Below are 20,327 nucleotides of genomic sequence, written 5' to 3'. Positions count from 1 at the left end.
TAATATGAAGCCCCCCCCTCCCTGTATGCCATAGCATATCACATACATTATGTTGAAAAAACAGCAGATAGTTAAAACAGGAGCAATCTGAGACGGGAACCCTGTAGGGGTCCTTGCCAACACCAGTCTGTTATAAATGAGGTGGAGAGTTGGCTCCATGAGGCTAAGACCATGAAGCAGAGCACTTACGTCATTGGTCCTGCCTTGAACTTTCTGTTCCTTCAGTTGCTGTGAGAGGAGAGGAGAGGAGAGGAGAGGAGAGGAGAGGAGAGGAGAGGAGAGGAGAGGAGAGGAGAGGAGAGGAGAGGAGAGGAGAGGAGAGGAGAGGAGAGGAGAGGAGAGGAGAGTCAGTAAACACATCCACTGGCATGCCCAGGCTTGCTCACAAAACTACCCATTGATAATGTGGCACTCAATTCAACTGAAAACCACCTTTACAGCAGCAAGTACCAAGGCACTTTTTTCTCCCCAGCCCCTCTTTTTTACACACACACGCACACGCACACACACACACACACACACACACGCACACGCACACACACACATCATTTGTTTATCTTTTGAGGAGACAAAACGCAAAGAATTTTGCTCTTTTATAAACCTATAAGGAGATGTAAGAAAAGAAACCTTGAATCTTCATACATGCAGTGGAACACAATGCATTACAGCCTGATCTAATATTCTAAGACATCTGAACTACTTGGTTGACTGAGCTCCAGACAGAACACCCTCTCAGTGTCTTAAATAGTGTCTACAGTGAGGGAAGTCCACAGACCATACAGAAGAGGGCTGCACAACTTTAGCCCGATTCGGACGGGACGTTTATTACCTATGGACCCCCGGTAATTCGGAATAATTACAGAGAATGTCTGAGTTCTTAGTCCTGAGCGAATGTGCCATGTCTGCGATTTGTGAGGTAATAATTCCGCCGCGAATTACCTACTGTATTTCGGCGAAACTCAGACGTCCTGGGGTAATTTTACATAGGCGCGCCGTCTGAACTCCCTTGTAATGTCTGTGAATTGACTAAATAACAGACGTTTATTTATCCCGTCCGAATGCGCCCCGAAAAATCACGGAGGTCCAGGGGTAATTGCGAATTACCAGGGGTCCATAGGTAATATTTATCCCATGCAAATCGGGCTTTAGAGTCAAAATCATAAATCACGATTATTAATCACGATAATTGATTTTTTCTGATTTTCTTTACAAAAATTATAACAAAATGAAATGTAACCAGGAATGAATTATATACAGGATGAGCAAAATAAAATGAATTGTATTAATTATGTAAAAGGCAATAGAATGAAACTTAGGTGAACAGATTTCTGGACAGAAACACCAGCCTGTCGGTATGTTCTGGCATCAAGGACGCTCTTGAAGGTAGGTCACTATTGCCACGATTAAATCCCGATTGAAATCACAATTTCAATTTCACTATTGTATCACGATTTTCGATAGTTTTCGATTAATTGTGCAGCCCAAGTACAGAATGTACGTTATTCATCCTGAGCTAAACCCGGGTAGGGCATAGAGAGAATGAGGTGTAGTTCAACTCCAAATCCAGCAGAATCATGGCCTCATTACTCATGCGAAATAAAGATGCTTCTAAGATTTTTCTTGTAAACTTCCAAGGTCAAACTCAACACAACACGTGCTTCACTGCTATGCCACTGCAATGCTCTTCGTACGGAAGAAGCGCTGAATAATCAAAGTCTATTCAGCCTGTGTGTGTGCGTGTGTGACACACTATGAATGTTTACCAACTCTATCACAGTAATGTGTGGTCATCATTGTGTTGCCAAACTTCCGCCCCCTGTGCTTCCCCTTAACTCACCAGATGGCGAAACTCTGCTGTCATGCCATTGGACTCCTCCATGTTCATGACCTTCATGTTGGTCCCCAGGATGTTGAACTTGCGACATCTGCAGACAGAGACAAAAGAAATATTGTTGTAAGACAGCCATGTACAGATGGAGTTAGGTGATGGATCCTTCTGCTATAAGTGCATATCTTGAATATCTTGCATACTGTATATCGAGAACATGTGCACAATGTTTTACTTTATAAGGATTGTGACTGGCAAAGAGCAAAAATGTGTGTGTGAACGTGTGTGTGTGTGTGTGTGTGTGTGTGTGTGTGTGTGTGTGTGTGTGTGTGTGTGTGTGTGTGTGTGTGTGTGTGTGTGTGTGTGTGTGTGTGTGTGTGTATTTTAGTATGTCCACTACGCATTTTGTGGATTATGCAAATTGTTATGCATCAAGTTGAAATAAACTGGTTCTCCTACCCCTTTCTCTTGTCTGTGACACTCCTGTAGGGAAAACAAAAACAGAGCAAGGATACGTGATGTGAGGTGTGTTCAAAAAGGGAAGCCGGTTAGACAACCTAGAGACCTCGCATGACCCATCGTTGACTAAACCCGAGGCAAAGAATATCTACAAAACATAATTCAGTGTAATCCTGAAGCTTACCAAAAGACCTTTAATGAGGTTCATTAAAATGATACAAATAACTTCATGTAACACCCTCAACTTAACAAAAGTAAAGGGTAACTGGGTGCTAACTCCGACAGATGTCTCGGCCTGACATAATACTGAAGGTTAACCCTCTGAGGTCTAAGGCTTTTCAGAGGCTTTTAGGCTGCTTGCACCACCCTGACATTTTCAAGTATTTTAATTCCATATACGGTATATATATTTGGAACCAGGAAGGTCTGAGGTTTCTAATGGTGTGACTTATATGTTTCAATGACAAAAACTCACAGAGTTACAGATTTGTTTTTGGAGACCAATTGCCCTCTGAAGGGCACTCAGACCTCAGAGGGTTAAGAGCAAAACATCTGACACCGGCCCATTAAGTGCAGAAAAAAAAATCAAGTCGTGTGCGATCTGAAACCTTAGTAAACAATTTTAAGTGAAGTCAAGTCAGCTAAAGTTTGGGATGAGACCCAAGATCCTGAGGTCGTTTTACAGAGGCACCATTGAGAGCATTCTGACGGGGACCATTATTGCATGGTATGGGAACTGCTCTCAAGCCAACAGGAGAGCTCTTCAGAGGGTTGTGCGCGTACAACTCAGTACATATGCGGCTGTGACTTACCCTCCATACTGGAGCTGTGCGAGGGAAGGAGCATCAGGAAGGCAAAAAAGATCTTGGCTGATCCTAGTCACCCCAACCATGAACTGTTTACTCTATTACCATCTGGGAAACGGTACAGAAGCCTGAAGTCTCACACTACCAGACTCCAAAGTAGTTTCTTCCACCAAGCAGTTAGATTACTGAATTCATGCTGAAGACAACAAGGCACTTTCTTTGCACTTTTTTCCACCCCCCCCCCCCTCTTTTTTATTTTTATTTGTTTTTTTAAATCTTTTTGAGGACACAAGAAAAACACAACAATTTTTACTCTTTATAGGCTTCAAACCTATAATAAGACGTAATAAACTAATCTTGAATCTTGAATCTTGAATCTTTATAGTCAATTTCTTTACACGCACTGGTCATACAAAGAATTGAAATTACGCTTCTTACTTTCCCATGCAGGCATGGACATAGACCTAAGTTACAGTAAATAACTCTAATCGTCGCTCATCACCACCCGGCATCTTGGAGGACGGAGGCCATTAAACATAATTTAACACAATTGCATGTGATCCCAAAACAATCTAGATATGGCCTTCATATGACACTGATACCTGCCTACAGTAAATCTAATGACAATCATTAGATATCCAACAAAAACAAGATTCTGGTGCGAACCTAAGGCTTACTAAATAATCGTTCATTAGTCTTAGGTGCTGTTTCCACGTAGCTGGATATTTTTATATGTGGATATTTTTTTCTCCTGGTTGCATTGGTTTTGCATAGGTTTTGGCCTTCCGTTTCCACGTAGCAGATATTTAAAAATCCAGGAAAAAAAGCAGGAGAAAAAAATATCCTGTTTAGGGGGCTGAAACGCATTTGTTACAATGGAGGATTTATTTTTATCCACATGTTGCGTTTACACCTAACCAGGAGAAAAAAATACCCTGATAAAAAAAATATCCTGCTACATGGAAACAGCACCTTAGACTAAACCGATGAGCCTCATTAGATTAAACTAATCCTCACTCACACGACCGGTCATCTTGACAGAGGCCATAAACATAGAATAACACAAACATAACACAAAAATTAATCCTTTAACAACCTTCCTGTCACTGAGACTAGCATACAGAGCCGGTACCAGTGGGGATCACTTGCTCAATATCCAACAAAAACATTGTTCCATGTGATCCCAATTGCCTACTAAACAATTGTCCAAAAGTCTTATTTAAAAGGTGCGCTGTGTAGGATGGTGGCCAGAGTAGGTAGGTACTGTCTTGTATTGTAATGCTGTTCATTGAAACAGTGCTGCCTATTGCCAAATAATGTAATATTTACTAGAATGACTAAAGTACAGTAGGTGCTGCAGCTAAAAATGTCTATTTCTGGAAATTCAAAATGGCAGACATGGAGAAGATCCATCTTTTCATGTAGGAAAAGTGCAATTTTTCCGCTCATAATGAATACTTCGAATTTGATGGTGGTGGTAAGTGAAAAGGTAACATTGAAAAGGTAACATTCGTGAATGATCGACATGAATTGTGGAAATAAACTACTAAACATATTACACAGTGCACCTTTAACTGTTCATATCCTGTCTCATCACTTGATTGTGTTTACTCACTTGTCCAGGAAGACCTTGACTTTGACAGTGTGGTTGAACTCCTGCAGTTTGGCCAGCAGCCTGAAGGAAGGGGAGAAGAAGAGCCAAAGTCAACACAAGGCCTAGCAGCAACAATACATGCCAATGTTTTTATAGAGCCATAAAACAAGATCTGTTAAATGGGTGTGCCAAACATAATTTGTATAGAGGACTACAAAACAATAGATTAGATTAGATTTTATTTTTTTATTGTCCCAAAGGGAGTACATAATAGTGCTTTGTAGATCATGTATGTATTATTACAGGTTATTATTTTAACACATTTTGATACACCTAAAAAAAAACATGCAATGGTAGGTCAGGAGAGGATTTGTTGCATCAATCCTTTTTTGTATTAATTACTTCAGGTGGTGTTCCTATGCATGGCTTAGTTGGGACAACAAAATGAAGAAAAATGTACAGAATATACAAAGTCAATTATACAATCTCAAACATGACTAATTATTAGGGTTACAAACTTTCATTAATAATAAAAACAATTTATTATCAGGATGAAAATCCCAGTTGTGTACAAATACCTGTCCTAATACTTGTAAGAACTGTTGATGCACTAATAGTTCACACACTGCACAGGACCAATAGGACAGACTATAGCACCTGCTCTTACACAGGCAAAGTGCAGTAACTACATGTTCTGTCAAAATTGTGTTAAGACTGAAAATGGTCTTCATAACACCTCCTTCATCTTGTGACAAAGCCTTACAGCTAGTCCCCACTGGGAAACTGTCCAGGCGGAATCCGCGGCGCGGAATAATGCGCTGGGGGTGTGGTCACGGATACTCCCATTACCCGGGGCTAACTACGCTTCTCACCCGCCTTTCAACCCTCACGGCCCGGCCTGTGTCTCGCGGCAGACAGCAGGCAGAGACCAAGCGAGATAGCAAACGGCGAACGTCGTTTGCACACATTACTCACCCAATATCACAACACAGTGTGTACATGGCTTAAATGTGATTGTGTTTTGGTCTTAGATAACATTTAACCCCCGTTATATCATTAGAGTAGTACAGAAGTAGTCTAATATAAGCCTGGTTCTGGTAAAATGCTAAAGTTAGCTTACCCAGTTAGCTCAAAACATCGAGTGATCAAATGACAAGCTCGTGGTGCATTTTTACCTCAATCCGTGATAGTCACGCCATTTCTAAGCATTTAGGGCCCCCATACTCAAATAGCAGCCCATCATCTACTTTTGTCCCTCGAATAATTTTGAAAAATTAAAAAAAAAAAAAAAAAAATTTTTTTTTTTTTTTTTTTTGGTCCGATCGCGCTGCCGGCTCTTATTTTGAAATCGCGCCACAGACGCTAGGAAGATGCGTGCCGTGTCTCCGCCCCCTCAATCAGTTTCTCCCTGCAGGCTCCAAACAGAAGTGACTATGAGGGTGGCAGAGGCTGTTGTGAGGTAGACTACAGAAGGGAAGGACGGTAGAACTTGTAAATAAATGATTTACAAAGTTCTCTTTGCCTGGTTTTTGAAAGTAATGGTCCACATTTCATTGCCTACAGTGTGTTAGGACTTCGAATTGGTTTAGCACTAGCTGTAGCTAGTTGCTAACACAAATTAAGGCAAATTGTGTTTGAGCTCTGCTGGCAGCTAACTAGGGGTAGCCTACTTAAAAACGAATTGCTTGATAAACTTTTCACACTTTTAAACAGTCCCCAAATAGTTCGTTTGGAAAGCTAAGCCCCTCATAAGATTTCAAACAAAGTTATGAGCAACTTGATTATTTATTATTGGCTGTTGCATTTAATCAACATTGCATCAATTTGCCATTTTCTTGTTGGCAAAACCTGGTGTCCTCCTATCTATGTGTCCTCTTTGTTGAGTCCATTATTGCATCTGATTCTCATTATGCATGTGAGAGCTGCATAAACAAAGTCATAATAAGCAACATTTGTTTGAAAAGTGTTATCTTCAGGCTTATTGGTTTTCTCACTAAGAAATAAATGTTTATGAATGTAGTCTGCAAATATAGGCTAATCTTATGTCATTTAAAAAAAATACTGAAGGGTGGGTGGCAATGACAGCAAGGCAGGCACCTCACCCCACAGTGCTCCAGAAAAATGCAGGCCCTTTATGAGAGAAATGTTCTCCCATCCTGTCACTGGAAACTAAATATCTGCTGTGGGTGTGAGTGCGTGTGTTTTGTGATTACAAAGGCCTTATCATTTTTTATTTTTTTAAAATATTTTTTTTGGTGGGGGTCGTGTCGTGTCAGCCCGGCCCGGCCCTTTATAGGGAGGAATTTTGAAAAACTGGCCCTCGGGGACTTTTAATTGAGTACCCCTGATTTAGGGTCTTTAAATTAAGCAAAAAAGTGATGTTGGAAATTAAAGAAATTGCCGCCATGTTTTTCTAAAATTTTTGTAACTCCCGCCCTTGCTACCCATACGCCCATCTGATTGGGCCATCAAATTTGCATGATATAGAGAGCTCGCCTATATCAAATCGCGTCCCGCGGCGATATTGCTTCACCTCCGCGCTGTCAAGCGCGATATCGGCCCCATTCAAAGTCAGTGAGAGCTGTGTGGGTACGGGCCGTCATGGTCCAAATGTGTTTCGTTTTAGAGATTTTGCAGTGTGAAATTTGCAGTAACTCATATATCCAACCTAATACAAATACTTTGAAGGCTTTTTCTCAGTTTCAGTGTTGGCGTAGCTACTGCACTTTGCCTTTTTGGAGGGCCGTACAGCACCTGCTTGTACGGGTGAGTTTCACAGGTGAGCTCTGCTCTTACCTGAGCTTGACTGTGAACTGCACACCGGTCTTTAGCACCATGGGTTTCTGGGGGTGTGTGGGCATGCACGGCTGTCTCTCCACCACCAGCGAGCTGAAACACAAACACACACAATCATTGCATGGCCCTATACACCAACATGCCTTGTTTGTGTAAAGTGAAAGAGATCCTTTTATCCTTATCAAAAGTTAAACAAATAGTCTTCTACTGTACTTGTTGGCATTTTTATCATTCAGACTGGCACAATGTGAGTTTTGTGTCTGTGAGGGCGAGTGTAAGAAAGAGACAAAGAGGTGCCTTTAAGTACTCACTTGAGGAGGACATTCTTGAAAAGAAAAGTCTGTGTGTGTGTCTGTGTGCAGGGCCGCTGACAGCGTTGGCTGGGCCCAGGACAAAGTCAACTGAAAAAGCCCCACAGCCAAATAGATATGATGTAATGAGGACCCACTTCTGGGCTACCTCTCTTCCTGGGCCGGGGACACCCTTTGTCCCCTTCTTTCCCCCCCTGTCTACCTGCTTGCCAGCTTGTCTATTTGTGCACATGCATTCTCTCACTTGAGGATGAGGCTTTTGAAAAAAGGTGTGTGTGTGTGTGTGTGTGTGTGTGTGTGTGTGTGTGTGTGTGTGTGTGTGTGTGTGTGTGTGTGTGTGTGTGTGTGTGTGTGTGTGTGTGTGTGTGTGTGTGTGTTCTCTCACTGGAGGATGAGGTTTTTGAAGAGTGCGAATGTCCTCTCGTCCAGGGACACCTTGCTCTGAGTGATGGGGTCCTGCTCGTACGTGCACTTCTGCTCTAGTTCCAGAAGCTTCTTAAGCTGCTGACGAACCTGTAGAAGACACTCAGCCACCACTGTGAACCTGGAGGAGAGAAAACACACACACACACACACACACACACACACACACACACACACACACACACACACACACACACACACACACACACACAATTATACTAGCAGTACTGTATGTTCACCTGCAGAAGACAACACCGTGAATCTGGGGGAACACAAACACACAAGTGCAAGTACCTAAACAGACAATATACCTGTACATACACTGGCAAAGGACACTCCGTGACCACTGTGAAACTGAAGGAGCAGATGGATGCGCGCTTGCACACGCACGCGCACACGCACACGCACACGCACACACACACACACACACACACACACACACACACACACACACACACACACACACACACACACACACACACACACACACCAAAACCTTGTTACAACAGGAGGAACCTGGGAACAGGAGGAAACCAATCTCCATCTGCTGATTCTAACAAGGTCTAATTACATCACATGCAATATTAATGGCCAATTAGATTACTAATGTCAATTAAATTACATTACATCTTCCACTGCAACAACTACAATCATCTCATTCAAAATGACCGGAGATTTCAAGTCAAGTCAAGTGTACTTCATTGTCAAATCAAGTCAAGTGTACTTTATTGCCAAAAATCTATGTAACAGGGTTCACACAGAAGTTTGAAATTGCGTTTGACCCAAGGTGCAGTTAAATTAAACATATAAATGAGATGGAAGGTACCACAGATGAAAGGTACCAATTCACCCCAACCACAATTCTGACAATATTTGTGCTCTCCTGAAAGTCCCACCTTTCGGGAATCTGATCAGTTACGTATGATGATCAAAATTTTACCCATCAGCATGAATTGAACCGATACTGGCCCGAGTCATAGTCCAATCCTACTCAATCCGCCTTACCCGTTCACCTCCTGTTACAAAATTGTGCTGACATTGTGCAATCCGACTAGGGCTAGGCTACTAGGGCACAGCAGGAAGCATGCTTAGTTAAATGGGCCAGAGAGGATGACAAGACATTATGGGCGTTGTAAGGTTATCGCAGAGCACAGCAGACAGATTAGAAAAAAATGTTAAAGAATGCTGGCCTTTGCTGGTCCACCCAAGCGTTGAAGCATCATACTCGATTCAGAGAGATAAAGGCCAAGACAACATGAACTGATAAAAGTGCAATCTGACAAGACCATTATCATCACAATACTGTAGTTACTAGCAAAGCTGTCGCTAAGGGGAACAGAGTCAGAGTCTATGATCACACCGTGAATGCAAGAGACGCAGATCTTCTATTGTGCCTGTCCAGTTGTTGCCACTGCACTGGAGCATTTTTTAGATTTCGACATGGGTATTTAGCACAACACTGAAGCCACTGTTTGGCTGTGTATTGCTGGAAAGGGCACACAAACCCACACAAGTTCAAGAGTTCAGGTCGTACCATTTCATGGCAAAACACTCCAGTCAGGATGTTGCTCAAATTCTACTAACTTGGCCTTGAAGGTAGTGGTGCTGGTGGTGGGGGGGGTCCTTACACAATGAAGACACAAAGGTCTCATTGCGATAGAATCAAATTGTCAGCACAAATGTCTGAACTGTAAGCCAGTACAATGCAGTCAGAGACAGAGTAGGAGTTGGAGTGGGACCAGGATATGACCTGGCTAAAAGGCAAAACCAGGTCCCTGTAGCCAACCCAATCCATATATCCCTTCTTCTTAGACTTTACTGTCATTAAGACACACAATTATCATCATGCACTACAATGCGATTCTACTGTATCACAATGTATCGCAATTCATGTGCTATTGAGATGCATTGCAATATTTACTTCAGTAAATGTGTACAAATACAGCTCATTATTTGTCAGTTGCTGTGTAGCATTCATAAGTCAGGTCAGTTTATTTAAGCATTTCAGCATCCGGGAGAGAGCTTCCATCACAACAGAAATATAGCCTACTCTCTACTGAACAAAATGAACCAGTGGCAAATTGAATTTTATTATCATATATTATCATAGATCATATATTATCATATATTATATATTTACATATTATTATTATTACATGCATCGTACATCATGAAAGTAAGTATCGCGATGCATTGCCACAAGGATTTTTTTTGCACACCCCTAACACGTAGACAAACAGCTGTCTACTTGCAGAAACAGAAAGCCTGCAAAAAACACGAGACACAGGAAGAGGGGCCTGCACACTTACTACATTAGAGAGACAACCATTTCTTCTTACTTGCAGAAACAGGAAGTCAGCACAAACACACAGGAGAATGAGACAGGCAAAGTCATCAAAAGACTCCAGGAGAGTGAATGAATCACAGCACGGAACAGTTCTCAGCACCGCCACGTGTAGAAAAGAAGAGAAGACCTCGATAGCTCACCCATTTCCTTTTTTTAGGATTTATTTAGTCTTTTTTATGGCTGTCACAGGATAGTTCAGAGTGGGACAGGCAGTGAGGGCCCCCTCCCCATCTCACAACAGGCAGGGCCGGAGGTCCCCCCAGGCCATCTTAATCCAGCCCTGACGACAGGTCATTTGTACTGTATGTGTTGTGTGCCCCCAGCTTCCCTTGTGAATGAGATTGGTCATGATGACTCATGACGTAGCTTCCATAACTGCTCTGTCCCACAGGCCACTGCATACTTGAACTCTGGTAACCCCTGGTCTCTTACTGTACACCACAGCACCCAAACCACCACCACCAACACCATCACCACCCCTAGTCCTAACCCAAAACACCCACCAACACCCCTAGTCCTCAACTCCACCCTTCCCCTCAACCCCACCCCTCACCCAAAACCACCCAAAACAAACCCCACCCCTCACCCCTCTGAGAACTCAGCTAGTCTGAAGCTGGTCCAGATGCACATTGCTTGGGTCGCACATCTGTTTGTTAGTCCCAGTTCACCATTCCTGGAACACAGGATGCACGCTCACTTATAAACACACACCTACTCAGCTTAAGTGCTATTGGTAGCCAGTTAGCAACTTAGTTGGTTGTCGATGGGGAAATTGACTTTGAACTTAACAGGGTTGCTGGCCTAGTTGATGTGGTTTCAAGAAACACACTCCTGGTCCCAGACTGTCAGAGTCTCCACATACTATTAATAGATCACACACACTCACCTTACCTCACCTCACCTCACCATCTGCAACTGGTCCAGAAAAACAGTCCCCCTGCCCCAACACACACATAGACACACGCACATGTAACTCACCAGTTCTGCAGCTGGTCGAGGCAGACATTGGGCGGTCCCCCAATGCTGGCCATCTGCTGGCGCTGCCTCCACTCGGGCAGCTCCACGTTGATCAGGTCGTAGCCAATCTGCTCTGCCAGGTTCAAAACCCCCGCCATCTGGCTCAACACATCCTGTAGATTAGAAGAATTATTAGAATATTATATATACTGTATAATACATAGAGCTGAATGTAACATCTGCCATCTCTACTGAACTGGACATTGCACAAACGCCACACACACACACACACACACACACACACACACACACACACACACACACACACACACACACACACACACACACACACACACACACACACACACACACACACACACACACACACACACACGCACAATCAAAAAATAAATTCTAATATGGCATCATATTACACAATAAAGCTCTTTGAATTAAATGTTTATATATATATACACCGTAATATAATATACTGTATATGTATACTGTATTGTACTAGATGAGTACAGCAGGCACCAGGTTGAACACTTCCTGTTTCATTATAATATTAGGTATATGATCAAATACTAATTTGCAAGTCACAAATAGGTCTTAAGTCTTAACACTCAAGTCCAAGTCCAAGCCACACCTTTGCCAAGTCGAGTACAAGTCTCAGTTTTCTCCCAGTCCTTATGCCAAGGACACATGCAGCGAAATGAACAGAGGCGAAATTCAGTGTTCCCTTCTGACAGCAAAGTTTGCTTCGCTTGGCAAATTTCTGTGTATGTGTCCCAGGTGCTAACCAGTCACCAAATATTCTACGCTAAGTCTATTCTTCAAAGTCAAAATCCAAACAGTTGAGACTCGGAACCAAGTCATCTCTGGCATGGACTGTCAATCTCGGACAGACTTTAATCTCATCATCACTTAATCATGACATCATTATTACGGCGTATTTTTGTCTGCTATTAAAGGTCACAGGGATAAATTTAGACTGGTCACATTACAATGTCCAAGAGGATGATAAACGTATGTACGTGTACATGCAAAAGCACACACACACACACACACACACACACACACACACACACACACACACACGGATTCCACAAGTCAAGGCTTATCAGTGAAAGAATTCCTGACCGAGTGTGAACCTGTACTGGATGGTACTGCTTCTATGTGTGTGTGTGTGTGTGTGTGTGTGTGTGTGTGTGTGTGTGTGTGTGTGTGTGTGTGTGTGTGTGTGTGTGTGTGTGTGTGTGTGTGTGTGTGTGTGTGTGTGTGTGTGTTCTCACACCTTTCGCTTGTTGTTGAGGTTCATGAAGAGACTGCGGATTTGAAGCTGCAGCCGTTTCAGGTCCTCCTTCTGAATCGAGTCCTTCACCTCCTCTGCAAAGGGGACATAAGTTATAAGCGTGTTACCATGGTGACAATAGACCAATTATTGTCAAAAAACAGATTATTGGAATAAATAGTTCATTCCCATTTAGATTTGTATTTGCGAAATCGGACACTAAATCAGCTTGCAAGCGTTCCCCTTATCTGCACGACACTAAACTGGAAGTCAAAGCTTGTGATTGGCCACTTATGATTCTAGAACGTGATTAGCCTTCTGATGTGCTGACATTCAAACATGGTACGGAAACATGATTTTAAGAGCAAATTACTTTTGAAGTCATCCACAACGTCTATTCAAACAAAGCAGAAATCACAACCCTGTCCCTCCTTTGACACATTGGTACATAGCTTTCAATGGCTACACAGGTTTCAATAGACATTCCATTCCACCAAGTAGGCCTAATACTTCAAAAATAACAAGAAGAGGATGGGAGACACTGCCCTACAATATCTTAGTCTTCCTTTATTTGTTCAAACAAAAGACATGTTTACATAGACAAAGACTTGGTGTGTACTTTGGTGCGGCATTCAGTCATTGAGTTTTTAACCTTCATCACACACACAAGTTAAAACTGGAACTGAAGTGCCCTTGACCGAGACACCTATCCCCACACCGCTCCAGGAACTGTAACCAATACCCTGTGAATATCTAAGTCGCTTTGGATAAAAGCGTCAGCTAACCTGAGTGTAATGTGATGAAATGCAGTGCAATGTAATGTAGCTTCTTGTCTCACCTCGGCAGGAGAAGTCTTTCTTCTTGAAGTCGTAGTCATCTTGCAGATCTTCCAGGGTTTTGATGTTGGTTTCAGTCTCCTAGAATGTCAGTGTGAGTACAGGTGAGTATAGAATCACACACACACACACACACACACACAAACACTCACCCACACACAGTCTGCAGAGAGGTCCATGGGAAAAACTATATGTGATAGCCCATTTAGAGAACCCTTCGTTCTTTGAGATGAACACATTTACTATCCTTGTCTACAATTTGTTTGCTGCTTTTTATTTGTGTTTCACATGAATGTATTTAAATTCAAATTTGAATGTAAAAACGTGAAAAATGTTAAATTGTCAAGGTTTCACAGACTGCCTCAAGGTGTCTGGCATCTCACTGGTTTCCTTACCTGCACACGGTTCTTGATGTCTTTGACTTTGTTGTCCAGCTCCTTGTGTTTCTCCACCACCATGTCACAGTGGGAGCTCTGCTCTGATTTCTGAATTACAGCGACGGAAAACATAAGAACAGACAGGTACAGAGGGGAAAAGGGGAATGGGGTGAAAACGACACTCTACATTACTAAGACCAAATAATTCAAGTGAATCACAGGAAAAGTAAATACATTTACCATAGTGAATACTAAACAACTGATGGAATAATGCTTCCCCGTTTTTATTCCCCCTTCTGTCCACGACCCACATGCCACGTGTAAACACCTATACATGCGTATTGTGTCAAATGCAGGTTATGAGTAATCAGTCTCTCATCAGCTGGTATGTTTTGCCTTTGCCTTCATGATACCATCTGGGAACCCCCCACAACAGACATGTTTTCAAATGATGCTCCTTATCAAAAAATCTGTCCATGTGATAAGCAATACATAAGCAATCTGTCCGTCATCTTTACTGACGTGACACTACAGCCTATCACACTAAACTCGACCTGTGCCGCAGCTGAGAACAACAGGTGGAAGAAGAGACATAACAACATCCATCTATGGAAAATCCCACCCCGGGATCCTGAATGGCTCTGAAACTTTTCTGTTTTTCACAATCCTCCTCAGATGGCTGCATCCTCGCATGTAGGCATAATTGATGGCTATTGATAGTAATTACAACTTCCAAAACAATGAAGGTGACAAGTTTGTACCATCGACAGTGGCGTACTAGCTACCACATATGTAGCGGTAAGTAAGCTAACTAACGAGTCAGGCGGAGTCGTCATGACGAGTCACACGGGGGAAACTGTGTGGCTCTGCAAACTCAGACCAAACAGGGAATACTGGAGGCTACTGAGCTTCACGTCTACTGTGGGACGCTCCAGATGTAGCTTGAAAAGAATGGTCGTCGCACACTCAGAACTTCGTGCAGTTACATTTAATAAGACGCCTTCATCACGGTCATATGCTCCAGATGTAGACAAAAAGAAAGTTATGCGAGGAATATAGTCTAATATGTCATATAATAAAGTCTTCTCCATTCTGTGACTTTTAGGAGATGATACAGATGATACAGGAGATGATACACAGAACCAGTTCTTGATTCCCAAGCCTACTGCAGGTATGAGAGGGCCTTACCACTGCCTGCTCTGCGTTGGCGATGATCTGCCTCTCCTCCCTCAGGCTGCGGCTAATGATCATGGCCATGCAGACGGGGTCAGCCTCAAAATTTTCCTGAGGAGAGAGAATCAAATTAAAAGATACACACATACACACATTTGGATGACAACAAAGTGACAATCAACAGCATATGTAATCAATCAATATCAATAATACTGAACAAATGTTTAGCTCAAAATTTAGCAGTGTTATTGAGTGACTGAGCTAACACTATGTGGCCCTGTCATACCTGTAAGTTGCGTTTGATCTTCCTGATGTTGTGTTGCTGTAGGAAGTCTTTCTCCAGGCTGAATCGGCCGTACTGGTCATCCAGCTGGCTCATCAGGTCATGGAACCGCAGCGTGGCCAGAGACGTATTGTCCACGTTGGCCGCATAGTCCCTTTGAGCCAGAACACAGACACAGACACAGACACAGACACAAAATGATCAACAACAGATTTCACAAAGTTGGTTTAGCGACCATCCTGGCACGTTATCAGATATATGAGTTCAGTTGCAAGCTGTTATAAATAAATAAATCCTTCATGATAAAGCTTCTTGGCTCGTTCACTCCTAGATTTGCTCACCTGCTCATTCGTAGGAAAATGACTAACCCAGAGACGATTGATAAAGAGGGTGATGCAGACCAAAACTGATCCCACTGTATGGTTGCATTGGTGATGCATGAAATGATTAATCTTGGTTTCCAAATTCAAATTGTGATTTTCTCCTACTAGGCACCTTGACATCTGACCAGGGGTGCATTTCATGACAATGTCGTTACTAACCAAGATAGCAACTTACTTGGTAGCAATGAAATTTCCCATTGGCAACTACCCAAGTTGCTTACTGCCTAGCAACTATGCTTTCCAGAAACTCACCCCTGGGCAGGCTGTGTTACCACCGAGCTCATATAAAGGGCAGGACTTGGAAAACCTCCCTGAGACAGGAAGACCAGTAAAGTAATGGACGTGTTTCCAATACCTCTGGAAACAAATGTGTGGAGCTAGAGAGCAGAGGTATCTAACTAGAAAGTACAAAACCCTGCCATAATGTTCATGCAATCAGATGACTGAATCAGCTGATTGTAATACGTAGGCCTACTCATGAGAGAGATGGCAGATTATTCAGTGAAGTCACCTGTGCTGGAACTGCCAAGTCACCTGTGTTGGAAGGAAACTGTGCCAAGTAAAATTTTTTTTTTAAAAACCCACTTCTGAACAGGGTTTTTGGCACATCTGCTAGAATCAATCAGTCCACTGATTCCGATGACATACAAAAAAAAACTGTTTTTGGATCCATGGATTCAGATTTTTGGCTACACTAGCCAAACTTGATAACAGGCTGGTTGTCCAAGCTGAGTGACTGGAAGATCGGAAGCAGTAGTGTTGGGAAAGTTTATTTTCTATATAGGAACTAGTTCAAAGTTCAATTCACACATTTCAGTTCTTTCATAGTTCATAATTGCTCCCAGTTAAGAGATTGTTCTGAGCTGTATTGTTCAATATCATTGGCAAAGCCTATATAAAACCACAGACAGCAATTATTTTTTATCAGAACAGTGAAAATACTGTATATGCGTTAGATGTCATCTCGACATGTATGACATGTTGACAATTCTGTGTATTTTTTAAAATATGTTAGGTCTTAATAACTTAAATGTGCGATGCAATGTTGCGTCAGAATTCTGGGGATTGTTCTTCAGGTCAGAAGGACAAGGCAGGTAAGAAATACGATATCACCTGTGATGACTTCACCTTCAGGACAGGGTCCAGGTGCTGCAAGACTTGAACAAGCACGCCAGTAAATCTGACTCATAATAAGTCTTACTCCTTCACTTTAACAATCGTCATACAAGGTCTGTTGTTACACATCAAAAGTGAATGCTTTAAACCTAGGTATTTTTTGTGCATCTAAATACCACCCTTATTTTTTTTTACTATGAAGGGTTTTAATAATACTTCGCCAAAGTCCTGAATTCACCCATTGAGGACCAATGCTGAAGTGGATAATTCACTAGTAACACTAGTACAGGTAGTATTGCATGTTATTACACAGTTATCCCAGTGTGTTATCACAGGGTGTTTGTGAATACATACAAAGACGTGGGAGGGTGTAGTGGCCTGTCACAACAAAAGTGCACATATCGAAAAGCATGCTTTCAGTCTAATGCATTCAATTTTTGAGCTTAACAGGCGTGGACAGGGCTCATGGTCACGGCTCAAATGGCTAAAGCACTGTACTCGTTCACTGGGGACTCTGGTACATACAGTAGGTGTGCACAGATAAGAGACATGGTTGAGCTAAATCACCTGCCCATTTGCCCTATTGGATAAAAAGATACCCTTTTGAAATGTGTTTTTTCTTAAAGTCCTTTGTCACAATGTACTATGGTCCATGTGCACATGATCATCAACAAATGCTTGACGACCAAAAGTGTGTGATAATGTCCTGATAAATAATATAGTCTCCATGGCCTAAGAACTCAGCCGGAAGTTCCATATGCTCACCCTGCACCACCCACCCGACCCCCTAAAAAAGTGTAACGACAACTATTCCAATCTATTCATCTAATGTGCTCTGTACTGCTCACCAGTCGTGACTCTCAATCCAGGCACTGAGGTACTGTCGCACGGCCATGGGGAAGGTGTCATCGTACAGCTGGTCCAACTGCTCCAGGTACTTGGCGTCCAGTTGCTGAAGGCGTAACCACTGCGCCATGATGGCTGGTTACTGGCTGGAGAATCCACTCGACTCAAATGGAGGTCTATCTGTTCACTTCAGGGCTGCAATTGGCAAAGGACAAAAACGAAAAAACATTATAAATGCAAGATTCAGGTACTTGGCATCCAGCTGCTGAGGGCGTAACCACTGTGCCATGGCAGCTGGCTACTGACTGGAGAACCAACTTAATCGTCTTCAATGAATCATCTGTCTATTTGTTACAGGGCAGTTACTGGAGAAGAAGGAAAATATGCCGATTCAAGATTCAACAGATTCATTGTCATTGGCGGCCAATTATGTGTGGACAAGACTGCATAGCTTTTGAGTAACAAATAGTAATAGGCTACAGTGCTTGACCCCCCCAAAAGTAAATAAACAAGATTTACAGTGTATGTTGGTTTGCCATGATGACACTGGGTCTATACATTTATTTAATTTTTCAGGTTGTAAAATTAGAGGGAAATCATGTGTTTATAACACTACTTGCAGAAATGCTAAAGCAATTGCGACACACCGTTGAATGTTTTTCTTTTTTTTAAAGGATGACTACATTTCCCACTGCTTGAACTTCATATGTCACTTCAATGTAGTCATCCATGAAGTTCAGCAATTTCAACAACACCAGACCACTTCGCATGGTACTGCAGGGGAAGACAGGGTGTACTCTAGGTAGTGGGTACTGAGAGATAAATCTTATCTATTCCTCCCGTACTCCCTATAACATTCTTGCAGGCTCAGGAACCTCAGAGAACGCAGACAAACTTAAGGAGGCATGAAAAACTCGTGGAACCCACATGTGGTATATCACTTCATTTGTTGGTTAAACTTATGCTTGCTAGGTGTTGGTGTGCGTAAAAGGTGTCATTGCATGGCGCATGCATGGTAGGCTATGGCAGAAAATGGGCATGTTCACGTTGCGCAGTTAGCCAGTTGTTAGAGTCGCCTAAACATGGCAAATAAAGACCAAACAAACAACAAACAGATCACACTGCGATACTTCATTTGGTTTCCCCAATGAGAAACAACTGGGGTCAGATACACAGTCCTTTGTAGCCTGCTGAAAGAGTGCGTTTTCTTGTTTGCACATTGTTGTTAACACTGGACTTCCTGTTATTCTGGATTGAGTGTTATACAGCCAACATGTAGCTAAAAGAAAACCATTTCACTAACCTGTGGTGAGCACTTATCCTTGCGTTGCTCTTATCACGCAGCGTACACTTCTTATTAGCCAGCAAATTATGCCCGTGATGGACCGGCACGCTTCAATGGAGAGACATTTTCCAAGTTATTTCAGTAGTCTGTTCTCCCTCTAGCTGCAAATTATGTTGACATTGGGCACCACCCCAAAAATGCCACAGCGTGGGGTTAATGACAACAACATGGACCAGTAAGAATTCAAGGCCCTCCCATTTCAAGTCAAGGGTGGGCGTGGACTTCATGACGTAACGCATGTGTTTGATCACATGGTTTACAAGAAACTGAAACTGGGGCAAGGTTTCAACTTGAGTCGCTTGCTGGAAATGACACAACGCATCAGGCTTTTTAATTCACTGACTTTGGAAATGTAGTTCTAGTATTTGGATTAATGGGTTCACTGCACACGAAAATCACATTTTCGTCTTACCTCTTTTGCAAACTTCATGCATCACACCCAGAATATGGGTTAGAGAACTAGAAGGTAGTGCAATGGGTCCTGGCTGTCCTAGCTTTCCCCCACACGTAGCCCATACACCAGACACCACACATGCATTATGTATTCTCTCGAACTTTTTAGAACGTGTGATGATCTATGCAATATGCACGACAGATTAACACAGGCACACCTACACTTCTGCATTTCAATCACATTGACAGGCACTTCCATTTTAATTATTTGTTCATTTCTTTCACTTTTTATTTGATTTTATTTTCAAATGTCTTTTACTTTTTTCTTATTTTAATACATTTTTATTTTTATTTCTATTATATTTTGCATTCTTGCATTCATTATTATTTTATTTCTATTCTATTTTATTTTATTCTCCTATTGTTAATTTATTGAAGCGTTGGTATACTCTCTCTACTGTTATCTATCTGTTTTGATTGTAAAGTGTCCTTGGGTATCTTGAAAGGCGCTTAAAATAAAAGGTATTTATATATATATATATATATATATTTGTGTGTGTGTGTGTGTGTGTGTGTGTGTGTGTGTGTGTGTGTGTGTGTGTGTGTGTGTGTGTGTGTGTGTGTGTGTGTGTGTGTGTGTGTGTGTGTATTGTGAACAATAAAGCTATTTAAACTTCACAGTGGGAGGAAAGTGAGCAAAATAGGGACCGGGAGGATGACCCCTGGCCCCTGCACTGGCTAACAGGCGGCAGCTGAAACACTT

The 20,327-nt window shown here is 42.3% G+C and overlaps 1 protein-coding gene across 1 annotated transcript in view; it reads right to left on the bottom strand.

Annotated features, from left to right (window-relative positions):
* Positions 1-19,303, bottom strand: part of LOC134459199 (signal transducer and activator of transcription 1-alpha/beta-like) — a 31,856-nt gene extending 12,553 nt beyond the window's left edge. The window contains exons 1-14 of the mRNA XM_063211492.1: positions 19,130-19,303; positions 17,829-18,021; positions 15,485-15,635; positions 15,214-15,309; positions 14,044-14,133; positions 13,651-13,729; positions 12,816-12,907; positions 11,543-11,694; positions 8,180-8,338; positions 7,484-7,576; positions 4,709-4,768; positions 2,288-2,311; positions 1,838-1,925; positions 190-228 (exon numbers count right to left, since the gene is read on the bottom strand). Of these exons, the coding sequence (XP_063067562.1) occupies positions 190-228; positions 1,838-1,925; positions 2,288-2,311; positions 4,709-4,768; positions 7,484-7,576; positions 8,180-8,338; positions 11,543-11,694; positions 12,816-12,907; positions 13,651-13,729; positions 14,044-14,133; positions 15,214-15,309; positions 15,485-15,635; positions 17,829-17,956 (1,251 nt within the window). The 5' untranslated portion in view covers positions 17,957-18,021; positions 19,130-19,303. The remainder of the gene's footprint in view (positions 1-189; positions 229-1,837; positions 1,926-2,287; positions 2,312-4,708; positions 4,769-7,483; positions 7,577-8,179; positions 8,339-11,542; positions 11,695-12,815; positions 12,908-13,650; positions 13,730-14,043; positions 14,134-15,213; positions 15,310-15,484; positions 15,636-17,828; positions 18,022-19,129) is intronic.
* Positions 19,304-20,327: the final 1,024 nt, after the last annotated feature.

The sequence above is a fragment of the Engraulis encrasicolus genome, chromosome 12 (genome assembly GCF_034702125.1).
Source record: "Engraulis encrasicolus isolate BLACKSEA-1 chromosome 12, IST_EnEncr_1.0, whole genome shotgun sequence".
NCBI classification, from domain to species: Eukaryota; Metazoa; Chordata; class Actinopteri; order Clupeiformes; family Engraulidae; genus Engraulis; species Engraulis encrasicolus.
Note: the sequence above shows the minus strand (reverse complement) of the source record. Positions and strands in the feature narration are given on the sequence as shown.